The following is a 25,201-nucleotide window of genomic DNA, read 5'->3' on the forward strand; positions in this document are numbered from 1 at the left end:
ATATCTCTTTCACATCACCACCCACTCAAACAGTAAATTTTGCCCTTTTTAATTTCCTGGGTCGTTCCTGAAGCTGTTTTTACTACCAAACTCTGATCAGCAATCATCGCTCACGACCAGAGAGGATGAATGCCTCTGAGAACCAATGCCAACTTTTTCAGTAATTTTCAGAGTAGCCAGAGGTTAAGAAAATGGTTTCCAGCCAAGACCCCCTTTTCAGTGCTGTGTTTATGTCTGCAACGTAAACTCTGTTATTTCTCGGTCCATTACATCCCCGAGGAGAGCACCTGCTCGTTAGTTTCAAGCACCGCTAGGTCTCAGTTCAACAGCAGAGACACGGAGGCTTCACTCTGAAACAGAAAGTGATGTTCTTGTAATCAACGGGTCTTAAGTTTGCTGAAATAACAACATCATGATGCAGATTAGAAGTGAGTCAAAAGTCAAGGTTTGTCAGGTCTGTCCTCAAAAGGAGAAGAAAAATACTTTTCCAATGTTTGTTTGTTGATTGGAGGTGGGGTCCATGGTTTCTGATGCATTCCAGGAAGTCAGGAAATCTAAACACTGAAGCAGATGTATGTCTCAGTGTAAATGTTTGATCTAGAACAGATTGTTAGTTGCTCTTCATGCAGATATCTGTTTATAGAGAGAAAGAAATCCCCCTCAGATTACCCACCATGGGAGCCGGGATGTCATTACGCTCCTGCTTTTGCTCTCCATACAGACTGTGTTTCCTGCAGGCACCAAAGCCTGCTGACACCTGAGTGGTCAATACTACTCCAACTAAAACCCTGCCCCCTGTATTTAAATGCAAGTACTAATACTACATGACTAACAGCGAACATTAAATAACTCTTTATGCAGACCATATAATTCTTTATTTAACAGATCCAGAACTTTAATTCCACACTTATTGGTGCAATAAACGATAGGAAGTCATTTACATCCTTCATGATTAGACTCCAGAGTGCCCACCCGCCTATTTTCAACAGGTATACATACACACTAACACCAACTGGCCCTCACTGATTGTTTGAGGCAGAGCAGTCCATCAGGACTCCTTGTCAGCCCCCAAATTCAAATGCAATGCGTGACTCAAGATGAGTCCTTCTTATTAAGCATTCAAATATAAAACTCCCCCTCCACACACCCCCACACACACACCATCCCCAAAGCACTCGAGTGTGTCTGCTCCAAGGTTGTCGTCTAGCCTTCACTCCCCCTCTCCTCTCCAAAGTTAATGAAAAGTTGCTCTAGAGGCATCTCTCTTCCAAACTGGAAATAAAATAAAAAAAACACATCCCAGGTGAGAGTAGATATTTAGAAAATGTGACGACAGACTTGAAAAACATTTCACTGGTGTATAAAGGACACAGAACATTTTGTCTGCTCATGCATTCAAATGGTGAGTCACCTGGAAACACATTATCTTTGCAGAGAGGGAGCAGAGAAGAGACGACAGGCTTTGACTTTTCGGTGTAATGACTCATCTGAAAGTGTCATAATTGAGTGTAAAGTGAATCTAATGGACAGGCACATTGTTAATTGTATCGTAATGGTGCTTTAAAGTGATTGAAAGGAGAAAGACAAATTGCAGTCACATAAAGTGTCTGTCTTTAAACGGTCATGATGTTTGAAAAGGTGGTGAAGGTGAATGTTGTGTTTCTTTTAAATGTGCTGTCAATAGAAACTTAAAGACCAGTTGCATCCTTTTGATTCATCTCTCTTCTTTTTCCTTCACAGGGATCCAAACCAGCCCGTCCCACAGGACACAAAGTTCATCCACACAAAACCCAACAGGTTTGAGGAGGTGGCTTGGACCAAGTACAACCCCAAAGACCAGCTCTACCTTCACATTGGTCTCAAACCACGAGTCAGAGACCACTACCGCGCCACCAAGGTCGCCTTCTGGCTGGAGCTCGTTCCACATCTGCACAACATAAATGAGTTCTTTCAATACGTGTCCACCACCACCAAGATACCTCCACAGGACACCACCCCGTACCCGTACACAAAGCGGTTCCCAGGTAAGAACAACTGGCCCTCCACCACCCGACACCCGGGGGTCCCTCCCGCCAACACCAAACAGACCACCGACCAGCGCAAGAGCGGCGAACTCACAGACGAGTCGACCGTCGTGATCGAGACAAAGAGGGACTACTCCACCGAGCTGAGTGTCACCATCGCCGTCGGAGCCTCCCTTCTGTTTCTGAACATCCTGGCCTTCGCCGCACTCTACTACAAGAAAGACAAGCGGCGGCACGATTCCAACCGCCGCGTTCCCACTCCTCAACGCAACTCCGTTCCATCCAATACGCCCTCCACCGCCAATGACGTGGCCCACCTGCAGAGCGAGGAGCTGATGTCCCTGCAGATGAAGCAGCAGCAGCTGGAGCTGGAGCACCACCACGAGTGCGAGTCGATGCAGACCCACGACACGCTACGCCTCACCTGCCCGCCCGACTACACCCTCACTCTGCGGCGGTCGCCCGACGACATACCCTTAATGACCCCCAGCACCATCACCATGATCCCCAACTCACTGGCTGGCATGCAGCCTCTGCACAACTTCAACACTTTTGGTGGCAGCCAGAACAGTACCAACTTACCCCACGGCCACTCCACCACGCGGGTATAGCTCCGCCGCTGCCGGATCCCCCTGTGGACCAGCCCCCAACCTCGCAAGGCAAACATGACAAGATGAAACTGTGTGAAGCACAGACTCGGCAGATATTATTTTGCTACCATGCCTTCTTGAAAAGTATATACAGTATAAATCGATAAAGAACTCCTGAGAATATTCAAAGTGAATGTTATTATAGTAATAACTCTTTTTGGAGCTACAGCGAAGGTTTCGAAGAGTTTTACCAAAAGACAAGGCATCCAGGGGAAGACTGTTAATAATCTTAAAGGGAACAGCTGCAGTGTGGAGCCTCTGCGGAGGCTTTCGTGCCATAAAAACACAACAGGAAGTCGACGGCGAAGTCAGGTGTTGAGAAGCGTCTGGAGCAGCATCAGACATTTAGACTTGGGCACAGAGTTCTACACCCCAGCCTGAAATGTATTTATGAAAACTTTGTATAAAAGAGAAAACAAGAAAAAAGGTATATAGTTGTGCGTGGAATTTTAAAACTTTTAAAAAGAAAAATAAGAAAAGAGCTCCTCCTATTATTGTTTTTATATTGGCTGAGATCTTTAGTTTTTCCAGCTTGTGGATTTCCGTTTTCGGTGCGTGTAAATATTCCTGAAACACTCTTCATTCTTTTTCTGATTACTACCTGTGTGTCATACTTTTTCTTTTTTCACAGAACGACCAAAATGCGAACACAATCCCATCCTCGGAGAGTTGCACACTGTGCGTCTGCAGGCCGTCACACACACCACCGTCTCGTGCGTTGATTTGTTTCCACTTTTTTAGACATTTGCATGTCCAGAAAGAGCTTTACTCTCACACGTCTCCTGAGCGTCTGAGAACGACAACTGACTTGATCCCATCACCTGCCGTCATCCTGTTATGCTTCTGATAGTTTCTTTGTGGGCTTTTTTCTGTCTTGCAACCTCAGCACTGCCTGAGCTTACAATGTGACCAGCAATGTATTATTTAGAAACAAAAAAGGCAGTGGATTTTTGTATCGATATTAGTTGGATATGTTTGTAAAGAAATATATGTTAGATATTTCAAATTGTCATATGCTAGCAATATGTAAAGTATTGTGCCAGGCTTGTGATATTTTGGGTTACAAAAGCAAGTGAATGAGTGTAAATATTAATGATATTAATTATTATAAAATTACAACAAAAGTTACCATTAACTCTCTTTCTGTTTTGCATCCTGTTACAAAGAAATGGAAGAACATTCGAAGGTTTGAAGACGCTACAAAAGATCTGTTCTTGCCATTTGGTCCCTGAACCAGTCGAGATAAAAAGGGTTTTAATGTAGACTTTTAAAATCCTTACTTTGTCTTATATTTGTTTGCGGTTTTGCCTTAAGTGATAATAGAGATATTTCTGGCTGGACACCTGTATAAACTTTTTCTGCAACATTTTTAATAAAATATCACAGTATTTTCTAAAAAAAGAGACAAAGAACATGTGGGAGGTTTAATTATATGGATGTGTGAGTGTTTGTGATTGGATGCCTGATTGAACCAGTCTGATAATACTTTAAATTCTCAAAGAGAGGCTGGAGGAAGGTGAACATGTCTTTATTTGAAACATGCAGTGGTGGCTTCATTACTTAAACAATGTAGGGCTGGGCAATACTTTGATATTATTGTGATTTAATTTTTCTCAATACAAATACAGCAAATGTTCTATCTCATCTTAGATTAAAGACCTGTTTCCTGTTAGCACTGTCAGAAATGATGGATTCAAGAAGCTTATCAGAAAACCAAATCCAGATACAAACTAGCTGGTTTCTTCAACTTTCACTCAGGGCAGAAAATGTGCCTTTAAATTTAAATGAAAGAATGATTTGATGTGTGTCCTGATTACTATCGATATCAACTGACATGCAGCATTTTATCATGATAACATCTTTGTCTCTATCGCCCAGCTCTAAGTCAAAGTACAGATACTCCAGGTGTTGTGTTTCGAAGTCATAAGCTGATGACTGGTTTGCAGGAATGCAGTGTTCACTCTTCTCTTTCAATCCTCTTTCAGCTTCTTGAGGACTGTCTCTATGATGGACCAAAATTACACCAAAATGAGACCAAAACGAAACACTTCCTGGATCCTGTAGGGATAAATGTTTGCAGCACAGCTTTTGGAAAATGCAACAAAGACCCTACTTATAGTCGAAATGCACGCCTGCTCTGACTCAAGACTTCTAACATTCCCCTCAAGGTAATGAGCTGAATTTAACCCTCTGAAGCTTCCCTTTCACTCTGCCTTTGTAAGCATTGATCCCAGTCGTCATTGTTGTCTTTGAATGCTGTTTCTATAAATGCAACCTCAACCCTCTCTGTGCAGACGTTGCACATAAAAGCTCTCAGCCTCTCTTGCTATGCTTTTAATGTGAAAAATCAGGAGTTAAACAGCAGCGAGCACACATAAATTAAAGTTATATCCTGTGATACAAAGAAAAGCCGTTTTCAAGAGCCTATTGTTGAGGTGATGCAGTTGTTCCTCTATTATTGAGTAGGACTCGATCAATACCGGCAATCTAGCCCTTGAAACTTTTAAAACGTTGAATTGCATCTGCAAACAGTTTGGGCTGTGCCAGCTAAGCTGAATCCTCTGACTGTTTCGGCCTTTGTGAAAGGCTGTCGTGCCCCGTAAGGGAAAACAAGCTGCGCCTCTGAGCTGAATAGCAAAGTGAGCTGCTGCTGCTGCCGTTACAAGGCCTCCCCCGACGCTCTGAGCATCCCCGCATTCAGGAAAAAAAGTGGCTCTCCTCATCAGCGCCACCTTAGCTCGTCAATCTATCGATCCTGTTTGCAACAAGCCAAGCAAATTAGCTTTTGACTTAAAACCGAAGTGACAGGGGGAAAATTGAAATCTTTAATAGTAATCTGCAGTTACTGAGGCGTGGTGGATGTCTCCATACCGTCTCCTGTGACATTTGCAAAGCCCCCCTCCTCCCATGAGCGTGGGGTGATGTGCAGAAGTCTTTTATGAGACAGGGAAAACTTTCTTTCATTAGCTAAATTGTTTGATCCATAATATATGATCCAGCAAACAAGCCGTATACATACGGAGATGAATATTTATTTTCAGACTTGTGCAAACAAAGCAGCTGGATTGTGCAGGCAGTCTTTTAATTGGCATGTTGTTTATGCTTAGGGTAATGGGGTGGAGGCTTGGGAGGGGTGTGTGTGGGGGGGGGTTGATGCAAGAGAATGACGGTAGGGGGTTGGGGGTTGAGGGGCTGCTGAGTGTGAGACTTGACTAGAAGTTAATTAAGCCGGCAACAGCGCTCCATCACTCAACCACGGTCCCAGAACTGTCATTCAAGTGCAGCGCTCTCCAGGCAGCCATTACCGAGGCGTATCGATCGCCACCGTGACAAGGTGGTGCACCAAACGGGAGTGGGCAGAGATGAAGGTTTTTTGAGTGTGTGGCGGTTTGGGCTGTGGGAAAGAGTGGGTGAGGTGTTTCCAAGCACACACAGCTCAGCAGCAGCAGAGAGAGCCCGGCTCAGCTCGGCTCCCCAAACATGAATTAAAATGCAGGTAAATACACAGCAGCAGAGCCGCTTGATTGCATTTCCCTCCCTGGGTAGCTGCAGCCTTAATAGATGAATATGAAATCTTCAGAGTCAATATATATGCAGTTAAGTGGTGAGGAAAAGAGGCAGCGGTAATGGCCTCCAGAAATCTCCCTCGCATCTTTTACTTTGGGAAATATTGTCCTCAACTCACATTCAGACTCTTAAATAGTTTTCTCCTCAGCTGCAGCACGACGTACCTGACCTGAGGACTTTTCTTCATCACTCGGTGTCCATGCAAATGAGTGACTCAGAGGTGATGGCTGCAAAGGATCATGGGATTTGTGCAAGCTGAATTTTTTTTTAAATCCCCCTGCCACAACATGCACAGGCACAAGATTTCTGGAAGTGGGTACCTGTTTTTAATGAATCAAAGGGTCTGTTTGTTGGAGGATATCGGCGCTGCAGGATTGTCATCCTGCAACTGGAGTGTTTTTTAAAGAAATGCCTTTAGCTGTGGAGGGGAACAACCCCAGTTATCCCACAGTTGGTTTGACGTTCCTGCAGTCGGGGATGTTTTGCATGCAGCATATAGAAATCAATGCTAACATTCAGGTGGAAGTGTCGTCTTTGTCCCTCCTGCAACCTCCTCTGACATATTGTAGCTCCTTACATTAGCTCTTCAGACTTCCTCTCTTGCTTCCTGCATAATCACTGCTGCCACCAGGAATGTTCCTTAATTATAAATATGATTCAGAGCAGTAATAAGCTGTTGCACGTTGACCTTGAGTTTCCTTTGCCGATGAAAGTCTTGGAGGTTTGCTGAAATGATGGATGTCGTTTTCTCTCATTTTAATCTGTGATTTATATCGCTGATATTTAACATCTTATCTCTCTGTTTTCTGTCACAGAGCTCAGTGTGTGTGTGTGCACAAACTGAGGCTGAATGTGCAATGTAGTCCCTGTTTGCTTTTGCAGCAGACTTTTCATCACGTTGAAGTACGGCGATTCAGACCAGATGCAAACACTGCTGACGTTAAATGTGGTTAACAGCATCTGAACCTTTACAGACTCACTTCCCAGAAAGAGGAATAAAGAGGTTGTTTTTCAGTGGAATGGAGGAATAAAATCCACAGACTGGGAGGTACGCTGGCTGACTCATTTGTTTTGAAAAGGAGGAATATGATGCTTGCGTTTACTCCACTGAAATTGGACTTTGATCCAGGCTTTTTATGAGCTCTCTCTCTCTGTCTCTCTCTCTCTCTCTGTGTAATGGACTGACCAGCAGGGCCCGGGTGATCTCAGATGGACTAATGCTGTATGCCGGAGGAGGGGGCGTCTGGGGGGAAACAGCTGGTCTGCTCTAATGCCCTTGTTTCTCTTCCCCGTTGTCTGGCCACGGCATCAAACCGACGCCGATGAACTCAAATGTTTAACGTTGGGTGTTTACAGTGCAGACTGAGAAGAGAGCAAAGAGGGGAGGAATGAAAGAGGAAGCCTGCGTTAGCTTAGAGGACAGATGGGGGGGTAATTACATGGTTTAACATGGCTTCTCTGAAGGATGGACTTGTGGGAATAAAATCAGAAATATCTTGTTGTTATTGTCCCGTTTTTCCGCTCTAGGCAAGACAGCCCGGTTCATGGATGTGCTGGTTTGAATGAGGTGCCAACAGGTGCTTTTTGAAAGAGGAAAACGAGTGTAATTCACGCTCAAGGTGATGGAACACAAAAAGCTGGAGTATAAAGCAGGATTTTCCACCCTGTGGAAGCATCTGGTGCAGAATATTAAAATAATGTTCAGGCTCGGAGCCAAACCCCGGGCTGAGGATTTGCTAAATGTTTACCTGCTTGTCGGCCATGTAAGTGAGATTTAACCGAAGCCTTCTGAGGGCCCATGTTTCCTTAATTCGAAGCGTCTTTACAATTGAATAAAATGATTAGTGGCAGGAATATTCAGCAACCCCCTGAGGGATTGCACCAAATATGATGTGAAAAAAAAACATTCAGAGGAAACGGCGTCTTTGTTCATGAAGAGCACGAATAAATGAACACTTGTGGATAGAAATGTGACACTTTAAAGGACTGCTTAGTTTCCAGATTGATGTTTTACCTCCAGAACACGAGTTCCAGTCATACTCAGTGTGATGAATGTTTTAACAAAGCTGCTTAACATATTAACACATCAATAATTCAAGAGTCTTAAAGGGAAACCATGTTATTATTATAAATCACATCCACATGCAGCTAATCAGCCTCAGATTAAATTTAATGTTGGGCTTATTAATGCCATGTTTCCCTTGAGCTCGCTGAATTTGATCTCATTCTTCGGCTTTTTTTTTTTTACATGCTACATGCTTTCTTTGGTTTGCTGATGCCCAACACAAAGGAGAGATTTAGGATGCCTGGAGAGAGAAATGACAGATTTATGATGGAGGGAGGATTGTTTTTATTCAGGGGGAGGAGACAATTCAAGACAAGATGCTGACAGCAGACGGAAAATACACCAAAGGGGATTCCAACACGTCCAAGTAAGAGCATTACTTTGAAATCCTTGTTTTTAAGTTATATTTTAGGGGCTGATAGGAGGAGTGTTTTCACAGGATGGAAGGATGAATTCAGTCCCAGAGAGTCATCTTTATTATAAAGTGTGTGTTTGAATGCTCTGGGGTTTTATTGTGTGGAAAAAAATGGAATAATGTTTATCCAAATAGGACAGCTGGCTTATGAGCGTGGAACTATAAATCATGCGGCTGTTTGCATGTCTTTTATGTATGCTATAAACTATATAACAAAACGCTGAGCAAACTTATGCAGCTGGTATTTTCTTCAACATTTCCACATCAACTATAGATGGCTTCTGTTGTTTTGGTTCTGCAGGTCAGGCGTGAAGGTTTTACTGACATTAAAGCACACATGTTAGTTTCATTTTATGCAGATTTTATTTATTTTATCCTCACACACTGGGCGTGAGCTGCATCATCCTTCTTTTGCATCCATGCAAAAGAAGATAGCTATGAACTCTGCCACAACAATGGAAGTGCACCCGGCTTCTAGGGGGCGCCCTGATTGTGTTTACGTCGTCCACCACCTCAGAGATCACTGAGCAACAGTTTCATCAATGACATCATGTTGTGTGCATGAACTTCCTGTTTGGGTTGATGTTCATCTTTACAGCCTGTTCACTCCAGTTCATCCACAGTACCAGATTCTCACACATGCTGCTGCGTTATCCGTCTGCACATCTATATATAGCCCGGTGTTAGCCTGCTGTGTCGGGAGGCAGAGGAAGGAGAGGAGGGAGAGAGCGTCTCCCTCTGATGGAAACCACAGCATGTAGGACATGGAGGTCAGAGCAGGGTGATATTTTGCCCTGCCGCTCCGCCGCTGGATGAAACAGCACAGATGATTTATGGCGGCAGCCTGCGTAGGGAGCAGTGTTCTCAGCGGCCCCAGCAGACACGCACCAAATTGGGTTACTCACAAAATGTAAAGGCTCTGTCTCAGACTAACAAATTCAATCATGGCCTTCCCTCCCTGCAGGTTGTTTTAATACTGCAGGATTACTCAGGTCTCTGGTCCGTCCCTGTGTCCTCAGTCAGACCCAGGCTGAGTCCTGGGAGTGATGCTGTTGTGTGAACACAGTGGAGCTTTTCAGGATGGATGGAGGGCTATTTGGCAGCATGCAACAGAAAAAAATTGAAGCTTCAAGGCACAAATATGAGATCAACTGGAGTTCAAATCTAAACAGCCACTGGAAAACACTTCCAATTGACACCTCAGCTTTAGATGCAAGAAATTATCCTGTAAAATAAAGTATCATCCGAAGCAGTCAACAAAAGCATGCACAAAAAGTTTCAAGTGCATGTATTGTTTTGGTCTTTCCTTAAAGGTCAAACTCTGATGTTTTTCCAGCAGGCGGTGCCTCAGTAAGAGCTACAGTCACAGAGTACTGTTTGTTTGAACATGCAGTTTATTCTGCCTGAATGTGTTCTTTGCACATACATGTTGTTTTGTTGTACAGTTCTTTGTCCGAGTGAGTGGTCTTCTCTTACTTCCTGTCTTTGTCTGTTCTCCCCCCTCTGTGATTAGGTGCACAGCCCTGATTAGTTCCACCTGTGCCTCGTTATCTTACCTTTGTCTGATTGCCTCATGCCCGTAAGTCTCTGTGCTTCCTCTCTCTGTCACATTATTGCATCTCTTTGTGTTTATTCTGAATTTGTACATTAACCTTTCATAGTTTGTGTGTGTTTTTTGACTTTTGTTTGAAAGGATGTTAGTTTGTCTGCACATTGGTTCCCCCAAAATTGTCGTTGTGTTTTAAATGTTCTGTTTTCAGGTAAATCTGGTGTAAAGGTGCTCAGAAATAAAGTTTATTCAAATTAGGACTCAATAATCATACTATTACTCCAGTCTGAAGCTGTAAATGTTCACATTGAATCCAGCTTTTCTGCAGACCCTTTTCCTAGGCAGTCAAATAGCTGACGTATTGACTTGAGGACTTTATTGAGCATGCAAAATTAGGATTTCTCTGCAAACTGGCAACCCAAAAATGTTCAAATCAAACGGTTTAGTTCCAAAAATAAATCTTCCTCTGCACTGTGTGTGTTGATAACAAAGGAACACTGCAGTGATGAGGTTTTAATAGATGAAGAGCTCAGTTGCAGGGATGAAACGAACACATTTTGAAAGTCTGCAGTCATGTGCCTCTTCATTCAGAAAACGTCACATGCATTTAAATCCCCCCACCGTGCACCCGGCCCATTAAACCTCCTAATAACGTTTGAAGTAAAGGGTACCTGTTATTTTGTCTCCTCAATGAAAGCAGTGATTATAAAGGCTGAGTGTATTCACACACTCTCTGCTGATGATCCCACAGCAGGTGGGTATATTAGCTGTGCATCGGCTCGGCCCTCTGTGGCTCTTCCTCTCCTCCTGTAGCATCACAGGAACTTTAATATGTGCTTAATTCACACCTCGGTGCCAAGGGACGCTGCTCTCTTTCTCTCTAAATCAGCATCAGGAGGAGGAGATGAAACGAGAGGAAGGACTCTGTGTTTGCAGAGACCTCATTTAGATTAATGACGGTCCGGTTTGGGGAAAGCAGCCGGTACCTTCAGTGTTAGAGGTTTTAATTTGGAAAGCAGATTTAAATGTAACTTCTGGGGTTCTTAATGAAACCTTAAAGACATCACGGATGATTTCTTTACACTTTGCACTTTGTTGCAGCACTTAATGAACAAAGAGGTTTGTAGGAACCTTGACCTTTAGTTTGGTACCTTAAAATCCTCACCACCTGGTTCGACAGGAAGTTAAAGATGTACCTGCAGATGAAAACAGAGGAAGCTGAAGGCAGAAATAAAGTCTACAAAGCTTCACCTGTCAGTTTTCTCTGCAGGTTGATGAAGGTGAATGTTCTTCAGATTCCTCTTCGACGTGATCTTCTTCCTCTCTCTGGTTGGTCGAGGTCACCAGCGCTGAAGATACGGCGAGGATCAAACCTCAGCGTGGGACACCTGAGGTACATCTCTGTGTGTCTGCGTGAAATGATGTGTGTGTATATGCCGGAAACCCAAGACTTCTCGTCTCCAACTTTGTTCAACATCAACCTGGACAAACTTTCAAGATGGCAAAGATCAAGTAAGAACAGGTGAGTCAAGTGTTTTGTGTTTTGATGCCTTTTATTTATTTAAACTAATGAACAAAAGCTTATAAGAATGCTGCTTTATGCTCTGTTTTGGTCTCCACCAACGGCACCCTTTGCAGATTTATTTTACCTGCATAAATTTGAGCTTTAATGAGATAATCTCTGTATCAAAGCCTGCAGATGGATGCTGGGGTGAGACTGATGCTAGTCAGGTGAGCAATCAGTGCAGCTTGAGTTGCCTGAATGCAGGTGTTGTGCCTTTTATTGTAACTCTCTATCATCCACGACGCAAAAGTCATCCAGGGACAGCTCAATATGCACCAGTGTTAATTCTCACATTTCTCTTCCTCTGTTAGAGAGTTTTATGATCCGTTTAAGCTAACTGAAGACACATTTCTCCATCAAGAGGCCCGACTGTAAACATGTTTAAAGTTCATACGTCTGCTTTTATTGTTTAATCAGTATCTTTGAGGCAGGTTTAAATGCCTGAAAGCAGAAATGATGTCTCCGCTGCACAGTCAAAATGTGTCTGACAAACTTAAAGTTTAAAGAGCCTTCTTTGTTCCTTTCAGAAAAGCTTTAAATCAAGAATTAAGTTCCTCTCCTTAAAAAAAAAGGCCCTGAGGCGAAACCCAAATCTTTCCCCATTGTACGAAGCAAACACAGAATCCTTTTGACATTCAGACGTTTCCTTTTTGCTCCTCATTTTCTCTTTGTCTCTCGTTTTGTTTCCTCTAAAACAGAACCGGCAGTTTGAGTTACGATGAATCAACCCGTCTTTGCAGCTGCCAAGTTCTTCTTCTGTCACTATGTAACGTTCACATGGTAGAAACCAGTCGTGTCATTATTACCGAATAAAAGCCTCACGCTGCAGCAGAGACGCGTACGAGAGCTCATGTGAGGACGGACAGCAGACATGGAGGAGGAATACTTTTCACTTCATGGATTTCAAAGCTGACTTTTTTCCACCTTCATGATGCTCTCACAGAGCTTTCTCCGCCTGCAGAAAGTGAACAGTTTGTGTGTGAGAACTGTAACCCCCTGCACATGAAAATATTCACCATCAAATACACTGAAGAAATCCACCAAATGTTGTCTATCAGCTTCAGTCCAAAAGGGCTAGAGCTGGACTTCAAACAGTTTGAGGCCTTCTGTCGTTTCTCTTTGGAGACTCTGAGGGAGTCTGGACCCTGTTGGAAAAGTTTGGGTGCCTCTGACATTTGATAATAATGACTTTGAGAGGAGAGCAAAGGGAGAGTGTGATTGTTAATGCCTCACAGAAAGCATTAGCAGTTTCTTAAATGCGGCTGAAAAAAACAAGTAGTGCACAGGTAGAAAACAACACAACTCTGAAACCTGCTCATCATCTATCCTGTGTCAACTCTAGAGAAAAATCAATCTATGACACTCCAGTTTAAGTGTTTACAAGCTGCAAGAAGTCAGTTTCAGGATCAAAGAAATGTGTGAGTCAAATGTGTGAGTCATGAGTTGCTCTGTGCATACTGAAATATCAGCTGCAGGTTTAGAGAGTAATTCGAGTTACCTCAGCTGAAGTCTTCCATCCTGCAGCAGGTGAAGCGGCTGTAATGTCTGCAACATAACCCTAGATGGATCAAAGTGAGTCCACTAACAGTTCTTGTTTTTGTCCTGATAGGCTCAGGTTGTTGTTCTAAGAGTCTGACAGACAGGAGTAAAACATTCTGTGCTAGTTACTTAAATAAGTATAGTATTTGTTTTAGCGGTTATTCACATTCTGCAAAGCGTGCAGATCACCACGGATGCTCTTCTTTTAAATCTGTAATGAAATCTCCCTCCTGTTGGCATCGAGGCTGAACCTTGTATCGTGAGCGGTTTTGGACAAAGCACCTGCCGAATGAATCCAATTTAATATAAAGTCATTTCCATGTTGGCTGCACCTCCAATTCAACACCTCTGACTACAAACCAAAGAGAGAGGAGATAAATGTGACATCACTCACTGTCCTCTCCAGAGCTCACAGATGTTTAAATGTCTAAAGGACACTCTGCTCTCTCATCCACAGCTTCATTTAATGTAACCGCACTTATAAACTCATTCTCCCAGAGTTCCCCTGTGGCTGTTTTTACACCCGAGGTGAAAGAGAGAATGTGAGAATGTAATCTGGACCTAAAGTCCTTCTCTCTCCGTGGCTGAGCTTTAACAGGAGCGTCGCTCTGATCACTTTAAAGAGGATGATAGATGGAAAGACCTGAAACAACGAGACTTTATTGATTGAAAGCTTGAAATCTTCTCACAGCTCAATCTGGATTTAAGGCTGGTGTGGATCTTAATGTAACATGTTTTGAATCACTGCTCGGTTTAACTTGAGCGCTCAGTCCTCTGACATTCAAAGACAAATTCCTCCACTTTAAGAACGTATCAGCGCCGTGTTCGGACATGAGAGTTAGGGTTAAGAAAATGCATCTTTGCAAGGTGCAAAAGCGTGGTGAAAAGTTAAAAACAACAACCGTGCACTGCATTGTTTACATGCAATCTTTCGATGGTGCACAAACCCTCTCGTTCCTATTCAGGTAAAAGCAGTTCACTATTTTTCATCCGAACAGACGGATTGACTCTCACAGCCTCCCGCTGAGAGAAGAGTCCAGGACTCTCTGACCACCTCACCCTGAATCAGCCCCTTTCATGCCCCGACCATCAGTCAGACACCTGGTGGGGTCAGAGGTCAGCTGGAAGAGAATCAAGTCTTCCAACAGAGAGAAAAGGAGACAGAGATTTAGGTTACATTTTCTATATTTGGCTCATGACAGGTTGGATCGCCCTGCATAGCTAGCCTGCTTTTTCTGTCTGGGATCATGAAACACTCTGCAGAGCCAGAAAAGCTTCTCTGCATTCATTAAAAGTCTCTGCCATGATTGTTTTTCTGATGTTATGCAACACAGAGCCGGAGCGGAATGCTAATTTGAAATGAGAGTGAAGCTGCAAGGCTGAATTATTTTGGGATCTTTAATAATTAAAAGAACTCTGACATAAAACTAGTTTATTCTGGTTTATTGTTTGAAGTGAGTGAACCAGTAACCTCAATGAATCCACAACAGTTTTCCAACAGTGGGAGCTGAACTGGATTCATCCGGAAGTGCGGATATCTCTGCATGACGGCTGCTTAAGAACAACTCGCTGGCACCTCCAGTCGTCTTTATGTATATTGAGGGTTCCTGCTTCATGAACCTGAGCTTCATTCTTACATATTCTGAACTCTTAATGATTCTGGGACACAGGCTGCAGTGGTAGGTTTCATAGCTGCAGGCTGAACAACTTGCCGGAGCTGTTCTAAACTCTTTGACTCCGAATAGATTTGGGTGCAGCCGTGCACGAGGTTGACATCCAACGTTTATCCATTATGATGCAGCAGTTTGGTGCTGGCATGCTAGTCCACTCAGCTGCAGACTCAGAGGAGAGGTTTGTGGATTCTTGGCAGATTCTTACACAATCAGGTCCAAAGAACAAGACTCATAATCCAACACCTTTCTTCATGGAGCTTTTAAAATGTATTCTGGGTGATCTTCTCCCTCAGACTAGCCTCACATCATCTGTTTAGTTTGTATTTCTTATTCTCAAACTTACTTTTTCTGTTCATCATTTTTGGTCACGTCATCCTGCAAATTTTTCAATGAGCCGATTTATTAAAAGTCTTATTTTGAAGGAGCAATCGTAGAGTCTGTGATGCAGCTGGTTTTAACCCCTTAGGCAAGAGGAGAATAAACCCACTCGTATGTAAAATAATAACAAATAATCCTCCACCACTCCAGGAAAGTGACAGTCTGACTCTGTGTGAAGATACTGAAACACAGACAAGAGCTCAGGAACGGGACGTTTTGTACAAACTCATGCAAATTAAGGGAACTTTTGGATCCATGATTCATTTCTGGTGGCACTGAGGTTGAGGTTTTGACTGTTATAGTAATTTTAACTTGTAAAAGTCAAATCCTTGTTATGAATGCACCCCAGTCCCCGTCCTCCGAGCAGCTGTCCTTTCAGCACCACGGACAGCGACTTTTTTTCAATCTGGTTTATTAATGCAGCCAAAATATCTCAGATCTGAAATCTGCCTCGAGGGCTTTTATAATCTGTAGAGTTTGACCTTCTTCTCCGGAGTGACTCATTTCACAAAAACACAGAATACCACTCCCTTTCTTTCTTTTTTAAACCCCTGTACGGCTAATGGACAGAAAGTACCTTACTGTATCCACATGAGAAACTTAAAGAGACGACACAGAGGGTTGTTTTGTGTTCTCTAGAGAGTTGCACACATACTGAAGGTGACATGTTTGCTATTTACTCATGAGAAATGTGTTTACAAGTGTGCTCTGGATGCAAGGTGAAACATTGAAATGTTGAATTTGCCTGTTAGTCGTCATTCTCACAGCTTTTGTCTCTTTCAGAAACATACGAGGGAACAATCGTTTCCACATCCTCGAAATGGATACTCTGAAATATGACAAGGTATGAACGCACTCTTAAACATAAATATGTCACATGAAGTCTGCAACAAGCACTCATTATGAGAAGCTGTGATTCAAGGTTAAATAAGATATGTTATTACAATAAATGCAATAAGATTGAATGTGAGACATTCATTTTCTGTCTTCAGAAACCTCCTGACCAACACAATGAAGAGGCTGTTGACTCAAAAGGGTGAGTTCAAGGCTGGGTGTAGGCGTAAAGTGATTATTAATGTTCCCGGTGAGTATGAGAGGTCTTATTCATGCTGACATGATTCACAGAGAAAAGAAATAAAGCCCCAGATTCCCTCAGCAGCTCGGCTCTACAAGGTGAGAACTTTGTACAACACCGTGCATCACGGCACGACGCATGCAGCTGCAGGAGCTTTATTAGCACACAGCTCCCCCAGCCGACAATGACCTTGATGCTCCGTTTACTGGGCGAACCTGCTCGCTGCTGCGCTCCCAAATACCCACAGGGGTGACATTAAGAGGCAGAGGAACATGCAGAGGCCTGAGCATATGGAAAACACCAACAGGGGACTTAACAACCAGTAGAACAGCAGCTCAGATCAATACTAATAGATTCTTCTGCTCCACATCAACTTAGCACTTGTTTAGAGGCGAGGGTGCAGGCAGAGAGGGGTCAAGAGGAGATGTAGACCCTGCAGGAAGCAGATGTATAATATACACATTGTGTGCAGGCTGTGTGAGATGGAGCATTATTTATTTAAGAAGTACGTGTGTGGTTTAAACAGTCATGACATGTGGCTGCAGGAGTGAAGGCTGGAGGATTACAGCATGGCTACTGAGACGAGAGATTCAGTTGTACACTCATCACTGCAACAGAAGACCGATCTGAGTCTGCTGTAAGTGGGACAACCTACAAGCAGCACCTGAACACATCCAGCACGTCTCAGAGTGCAGATATGTTGAGGATGTTTGAGCTGCACTTTGGGAATCCATTGTGTATCGTCTGATGATGGTGCATCCTCTGGGAGTGATGTCCAACTTAGTGGTTAGTGATCTTGCAAAGACAACAAAACCCAGACTGCTTCGGGTACCAGAATCCAGTCCAGCTACTACAGCTGTTTCTCATGAGTCTGGTTCTGCATGGAGGAAGTTTTTCCTTAGCTTCTGAATGCTCGCTCTAAATGGATCAACATTGGGTCTCTTGAACTGATACCTCAAAGAGTAGAGTCTTTATTATCCTGAGAGAACTTTTCTCATGGCTTGAAATTGATTGATTGTGAAACAAAGGACTGTCGGAGGCATTATCACATGCTCTCATACAAGACACACCCACAGAGGGAAGTCTGACTCACGAGGCTGCTGCACGACTCCCTGATCCATTCTGCTGCTCTGCGGTAAACCGCGACAACAGATTAGTAATAATAATTATAAACCAGGATGACTAATTGATTACCCTTTTGTTGTTCTGTGCAGCATCCACACACGCTGACCCCAATTTCACCAACAGGTCTAGCATGACGCTCTTTAGCATTTAAAGATATCTGCATGTTGTTTACTTCACGGCGAGCGGGCGTGTTGTTTAATCCTGATTAATGTGGAGATAAGTACGATCAGGAGAAAGTTTCATAAATGCATGATTATGTTCCAGCAGAGCGTCCAGGCTAATTTTAGACAATGCTGATTGTTTATTGATTTTACATGATAACACTGAGCCTGCTGGATTCGTAAATTATGTTTCCACATGGCTCTGTGTCGTGTGCTCAGTGTGTTTACGAAGCGGTCTGTAAGGGTCAATGCAGCAGGCGCTGATTTCTGTCCAAAGAGAGGAAAGACTCGCCCTAACCTGCATATACTCTTTTATTTCATGCAGATGTTTACCGGTTTCTGTTTCCATGTTCACAGAGCCTGTTAGCTGAAATTAGTGTGATTGATTTGGAGACGTGGGTAGATAATAATAGTGTTTCTCGTTAAACGTCTGTTTCTGATCTCTGCCTTTATTCAAGTGCTGCAGGTTGTGTTCTGTGCACAGATCCTCCAAGTTAACCCCCCTGAAGCATCAACTGAGTTATTCACTTCGCTTTATCCTCAATCTGCGGACATTGATCCATCATTTTCCCTCATAAATGTATATGTAAGTCAAGCCCCGGTGGTCAGCTCTGGGCTGAGGGATTGTTCCAGATCGTTTCTCTTCAGATCCCAATATAATCTTAGTATTCATGCAATCTGTGAAAAGGGAGTCTGCAGAAGTCCCAGTTGGGTTTCTGGAGAAAAGGCGATGGTGGAAGTCTGCGAAACATCTCCAACATGAGCACTTGTTGAGTTCATTTCACGCACTCACATGTGTTGTTGTTTTTTCACCCGTTCATCCCAACATCCAGTAGCAGCACGCCTCTGTTTGCATTCCAGTTTCTCTCCCCAGTGTAATTTCCTGGATCCTACTGGGGGATCTTAAAGCATCTCAGGGCCAGATAAAATGCATGATTCTCCCAGCATGCTCTGCGTCCACCTCAGGGTCTTAGCATCTATCCCAAACGATCTTAGGAGTGTCTTTTGATTGGATCCGCCCTGAGCTCCCTCTTCACATCTGAGCTCCTGTTTCTCCACAGAGGAAACTCATTTTGATGATCACATCCATGACTCATTCTCCCAAAGCTCCCCAAAGCTCAAGACTTCAGGTGAGGGCAGCACTCTAGATTGACCGGTAAATAAAAGAAGCTTCGCCTCGTGGCTCAGGTCCCGATTTGCCAGGAGGTTCAGTATGAGAGCTGCTTTACCATTTCACTTTAGAACATATCAGTGCATGCTCAAGGTCACGGGTTAATGATCCTAAGAGAGCCACTTCACCTCCAGGCTCAGCTTCCTTCTGCTCCAGGAGAATTGTGCATCAATCCACCACTCCAGAGGCGTAAATGAGATCCCACGACACTCTGGGAAACCCTTCGCTTTGGGCGCTAACTGACTCCAGAGATCAGCGCGCAATTTGTAATCCCTGCTTTGAAGCTATAAAGCTAATTGGATTGTTTTTTCAGCCGTCGGCCATCAATAAGTTCGACGCCAGATCAAATTGAGTTACATGAGAGACCAGATAGTGAATATCATGGCCTGGACTGGGTGAGGACTTCATTTACTTTAGGTCAAAGATCAGGAGTCCCAGAGAGATCATGAATTCTCAAAGTCAAAGGTCAAGGTGTGTTTGATTTAGATAAAGAGGTTTAAGTTCAGCCTGTGCAAACATCAGGCCGAGATGTGTTTGTCTGCCTTCGACGAAAGAAAACCACTGCTTCATTTATTTATTTGACGATACCAAAACGCAGAACTCCCTGCAAATAACAGCAACTCTGACATTTGGCTGAGAATCCAGACAGACAGCAAAGGTTGTGCCGAGCGTTTAGAGTTCTTTGTGTGGAATCGTCTAAAAATAAAACAGGATCATTTGCGACGGCAGGGAGGACGGGCGGCTCCACAGGGCTGCTGTGGCGCTGGAATAATGAATCAGCTCAAAGTTCACTCCAACAATTAAAGAGAAGGTGATGCAGTGGACTGGAAAGGTCAGATATCAGGGCAGCGAGGCTGACAGAGTCAAGAGAAACAAGAGACACACACACTACCTGCAACGACGATGAGATCAGTTTGTACTTTAAAGAGCCTCCACGGCTGAATGTAGGGAGTCTACTAAAAATACTCTCTGAGGAGGCTGATCAAAGTCATGCTCAGTGCAGAGTGCTTGCATGCATGTCGCTCCAGTTGCAGCTTTAGAAAAGAAAGTTTGCACGTTTATCTTTATCTACCGTGCAACAACAGTTGTCAGTTCAACAAATGGACCCATATAGATCTTAACCACAGGATGCACAGACAGTTAAGACCCTGCAGCTGCAGTGTAGCATGTTTCGCTTTAATGTGAAAATATTGACTGTTATCTGAAGCTCTGCTGAAACATGTCACACAGGAAAACCGCTGGATGTGATGAAAATAGGTTTCAAGCTGTTATCAGTGGCCCGGGTTATTATTGTGGGATCTCAGGGCGCAGCTGGGGGCTTGACATTTCGACACGACTTCAATGAAATCATGTTTTAAAAGATCAGAATTAAAACTCCCACCACATGCCTTTGACAGGCAGTCAGCACGGCAGCGGCCCGCCAGCTCCGACTCTGGTGACATAACATGCGAGCCCTGACGCAGAGTTTCAGCCACCGCTGATATGAGCTGCCAACTGCTGTCCGCTTAAAATGCAAAGTAGTTTCACCCTGACGCAGGCTCTAATGTTAACAAATGAGCTGCCAGCTACACGCCTGAAATGCAGCGGGCAAACACATGAATCATAATCAATCACCCCGCCAATCAATCATCGATCAGGCCTGCTCTGAGTCGAGGCTCCTCCACCATAAGCTGGTTAGAGCCGGCTGCTGCTCCGTCTGCAGGGAGAGGAGGGGTTTGCAAATGATGCAGTGGTAAATTAGTCCCATTGGGATGCAGTCAGAGTGGGTTGTGAGTTCTCCCTGCAGGAATAATAAGCCCAAAGTCAGAGTCGTAATGGAGCCGTCCCCCCCTGGTGCTGGAAGAAGAGCTGTCTGCTGCAAAGTCGCCACAATTACTCCACCTGTCATCCCCCCTCAAAGACCTGAGCGTCTAATCGGCTCTGCCACGTCTGCAGAATATTCCCTTTTAATATGTGTGCAGATAATTACAGGGTCGGGGGGCGGGAGCACATAACTACGTCTACTGTGGGAGGTATGTGTCGTCACTTTGTCTGCGTGCAGGATGGTGATTATCCCAGGAAACACTTGAATCACATTCAGGCATTTGCTGTTTGATCAGATACTTTTGATTCAGCATGTGCCAATAGCATAAAGCAGATCGTGGAGGAGCCTCTCAGGGGGGGAGCTGTGTAGGAAAACAGCTCCAGACTGAGATTGATCTTTGAAATAATCCTCCTTAATTCTCATTTCTCTGCAGCAGGCCAGATTTTGCTGCACAAAACACCAGGCAGCAACAGGTGGCTGATATAATTTAAGAGTGTGTGATTTGAGGAGTGTGTGATGTTTGATTGTCTCCGTCTACATGTACAAGCATGTGCAAGAGGGTTGTCGTGTGCACAGGCTCGCTTTGTTCGTTGCCATGACAACAGTGCGGCGCTGGAGTCTGAGAAGTGGCATCTGATCTGTGATCTTTTCGTGACAAACACACACAGTGGTGGAGGGAATGACTCGACAGCGAGCAAAAGAGAGACGTCTGCAGAGGCTCAGATGATGAAAACAGAGCTGAAGAAGAGAAGAGGAGGATAACACTTTTATTTCTACTTCCTGTCTCAAATCCCCAGACTCAGTTTGTCTCTGCTCGTGGTTTTCCTTCTCTCCAGTGGCCACACCTGTGTGCTCTCAGGTCATCAAGCTCCTGCTGAGCACACAGGTGAGGAGGATCACCAATCAGCAGGTTGAGTTAGTCAGGAGCACCCAGAACTTCACAACTCCAGCAAACAATTCAGGGTGTCATTCAGTCTCTCTCTGTCCTTGAGTTTCTTTGTTCTAGAAGTAAACTTTACCTCCTCCTGCTCCTCAAACCTTCCTCCTGTCAGGATCTCTGAAGCACTGAGGAGAAAATGAATGTTTATTCGACTCTTTGGGTCGTTTCCATTTACTGTTCTGCGGCCGAGCGGCGGTGATGTCACCCACCATTTGTCAGGAACCTCGGGGAGAATTGATAAAAGTGAAGAAAAGTTGAAACATCTCCATCAGAGAGTCTCGGCACAGACTGTATTATTTCTTCTTGGCAATTTGCAATCCAAACATAACCTGACCTGCAGAAAATTACCAAGGTGATCGCTTCAAAGCAACAAGGAGGCTTTTTGTGCAGACAGCAGCGCAGCCTCATGATGGATTATAGGTTCTGATTTACAAAGACGTCTGTCATAAGGATATCTAATAAGAGGTTCGGACGCAGGGGGGGGCTGGACTCTTAATGATGCTGCAGGTCTCAAAATACTTCTATGAAAGAGGGGATCATTTCAAAAGGAGTTGAAATAATGTTGATGGACATTCATCACAGCTTTCATAAGAAGGACCAGACGATTGAGTCTGATGAGAGTCTGGATGAGTCACTGGTCGACAACGTCACAGTGCATGGAGCTTTTTTTTGGAATTACCCGTCATGCTGAGAGCTAAACCACTTCCTCGATCGAACTCATAGTGTGCATCCAACACTTTTTATGAATTCAAACCTCCTCTTTCATTTTTCTGCACCCCTCCTTCCCATCCTCATTTCCGGCTTGTTGTAACAGGGAGAGTTATAAAGTCTTTATTTAATGATTGAACACTCGCACTTCTGTCCCCGGCTCTGTGTAGACTTGTTTTATGTCTGCAGACTTGTCTCTGCATTCTGAATCTGAGTCAACATGTGAGTCATCAGGGTCACGATCTTCTGTGCCCACTCTTCTTTCTATCGGTCTTCTCAGCTCTTGACTTTATATCCTCCATCAGTCAACTTAAAAAAATCTTGAAGCATCTCTGATCAGTCCCAGACCTTAAACGCTGCACCACTCCACTTCTGTGAGCTTGTGGGTGAAGACTATTTGTTAAAGCTCCTGGAGGAACTTCCTGCTTGGGCCTAATGTGGCGCCCCCTGTCGACAAAGTGATGCCTCTTATTTCTGTGCGTATCCTGAACATGCATCAATCTCATCTAGGCTTTCCTTTTTGATAAAGCTTATAGTCAGAGCTGGCTCAGGCTTGGACCAGCTCTTAGTTATGCTGCTATAGGCTTATACCACTGGGGAAACTGGTGCACTGCCCCCCCACCTCGACATGTAAGATGAACCAAATCCTGCAACAATAATCGAACCCCATGCTTCTTTTTGACCACTCAGAAAGTTTCCCTGGTCGGCAGCAGTAAAGCTATTTTCTCCTGAACTCTGAATCATGAATTCTCCCAACTCCCAGTTCTCCCAATTACTGCGATTATATTGACTGGGCGTTGAGTAGGTCAGACGCTGTTAGTTTTTAAAGCGTGGTCAGATCCGGACAACTGAAATGTTTAATTAATGTAGCATTAGTTCTTGACCTCTCTCTTATTATTAATCCAGAGGTTTAAATCTGTTTACAGGTGTTCAGGAGGACCTCTGCACACATCAAAGACTGAGGCACGTCTTAGATGCCAACATGACACCAGTATTTGTTAAATCTTTGCTCCCCTTGTGGATAATAAACACTGCAGGATCAGTTCTGGACACGTTGGAGTATTTGAAGGAGCTGATCCTGAGCTCATAAAAACGTTGAAGAGAAATGTCAAACGATAAAAACAGCAGAGAGGGAGATCTCTCCACCTACAGGACTGACTGTCGGATAAATGGGCCGTTAAGCGCCCATCAGTGCTGACTGACAGCTTTAAGTGAACACAACGAGTCAGCATATCTGATAATTGGCAATTGTGGAAGCTGAGACGAGTCTGCGTGTGTGTGAGTCTGTGTGTGTGTGTGTGTGTGTGTGTGTGTGATGGGGAATGAATAAAAAGGTGGGGTAGAGGTGGGGAAGATCTCGACCTCCTCCTCATCGTCTTTGTCTTGTCACTTCCTGGCGAGGAGCCCTTCCTCATTTCATCTTTTCATCATCTCCTCTGACCTTTCTGTCGGACGGCCTCCCTCACACTCCTTCCCCACGAGTGCTGCCAAACTTAGCTCTGCGCCCCCCCTCCTCCACCTCCACCTCCACCCTTCACCTCCTCCACGTCTCTCTGCCCCCTCTGGAGTGTCAGATGAGCTAACTGTCAGACGCAGACAGGTCTCTCTGTGTCACACGTTCATTATTTTAAACCTCTGGCTGCATGGAAACCTTCCTCTGACATCTGATGGCACACCCATCTCTCAGCACGGATAGTTTCAGCGCCACTGACCAGGAATATTTATAGAAGAAGAAGAGGTTGCACAACTTTGATTGTATAGTTGTCCTCCCTCACTTTTCAAGGCAGATGGCTGTCTAACATGAGTCTGGTTCTGCTCGAGGTTTCTGCCTGTTGAATGAAGTTTTTCTTGCTGCTGTAACTAGCTAAATGCTGCGAGGTGCAATGCTCATGGTGGATTAAGAACAGGAGCTTTTGGTGCATGCAGTTTGTTTCGGTAATCTACTGGAGCAAGACCAGATCTTCCTCCTTGAAATCCTGGGTCATGCACTTCCTCTCTTCCTGTGAGAAACAAACACAGAACGAGGTTTTCTTTTCATTAAAGTTCCATGAGTTATGGAGCCTATAATCACCGCGCCAAATGATCTCATAAGAAGATCAGGGAAGGAGTGAATGAAAAGTGCACTCCAACTGAAATTACCTTCCAGAGAGTGATGCTGCCCACTCTCAGCTCTCGGTGTGGATGTCATCTCGGTATTACTCATCTCCAGGCCCGGTGAGACTCAACCTGTCTGCACCTCTCTGCGACGCCTCACTCCACAGATATTATTCATTAACACCCGGATGTTTCAGTTTCACTTCTTTAGGAGGATTGTTAGAAAGATAGAAACACCTTTTTCTAACTTTGAATGGAATCATTTGGTGATACTACAGAGAGCAGAGAGACGCTGCATGCTTTCTCGCAGATCTGAATAAAAGCCGAATGTTGAGATGCAGCTAATGTGTGGATGTCGTTAATCTCATCCAGAGGCATGTGTGCCCTGAATTGATGCAGCTTAAATGAGGTTGTATAGATTAGATGACGGGTAGTGATTACCCTCTAATTCACAGCAAAGAAAGTCAATTGATTTTAATGAGTTGATTTATGATGGAGTGTGAAAATGAAGAAATCATCAAACAGATCTGGGGGAGGTACTCAGCGGGTGTAATGAACTTTAAATTGATAAGAAAATAAAGAGATGAGCGATGCGATATTTGTCTCGGGGAAGCCGTGAAGGTGGGAGGAAGTCGCGGCTCTGATCCAAACTCAAGATGTTCCCAAACTTGGTCTCCAAAGTGTTACTTTTTAAAAAAT

At 44.1% G+C, this 25,201-nt stretch overlaps 1 protein-coding gene across 2 annotated transcripts in view; it reads left to right on the forward strand.

Moving 5' to 3' along the window:
* The window catches only part of nlgn4xa (neuroligin 4 X-linked a), a 104,308-nt gene extending 100,239 nt beyond the window's left edge, over positions 1 to 4,069 (forward strand). The window contains exons 11-12 of one of the 2 annotated variants that reach the window (XR_004630145.1): positions 1,741 to 3,101; positions 3,306 to 4,069. Coding sequence is in view for 1 of the 2 variants with exons in the window: in XM_034677615.1 (XP_034533506.1) it covers positions 1,741 to 2,635 (895 nt within the window). In the remaining variant the exon portion in view is untranslated. Of the gene's footprint in view, positions 1 to 1,740 lie in introns of both variants that reach the window. The other variant, XM_034677615.1, reaches the window with a different exon arrangement.
* Positions 4,070 to 25,201: the final 21,132 nt, after the last annotated feature.

The sequence above is a fragment of the Notolabrus celidotus genome, chromosome 24, assembly GCF_009762535.1.
Source record: "Notolabrus celidotus isolate fNotCel1 chromosome 24, fNotCel1.pri, whole genome shotgun sequence".
In the NCBI taxonomy this organism is placed as follows: Eukaryota; Metazoa; Chordata; class Actinopteri; order Labriformes; family Labridae; genus Notolabrus; species Notolabrus celidotus.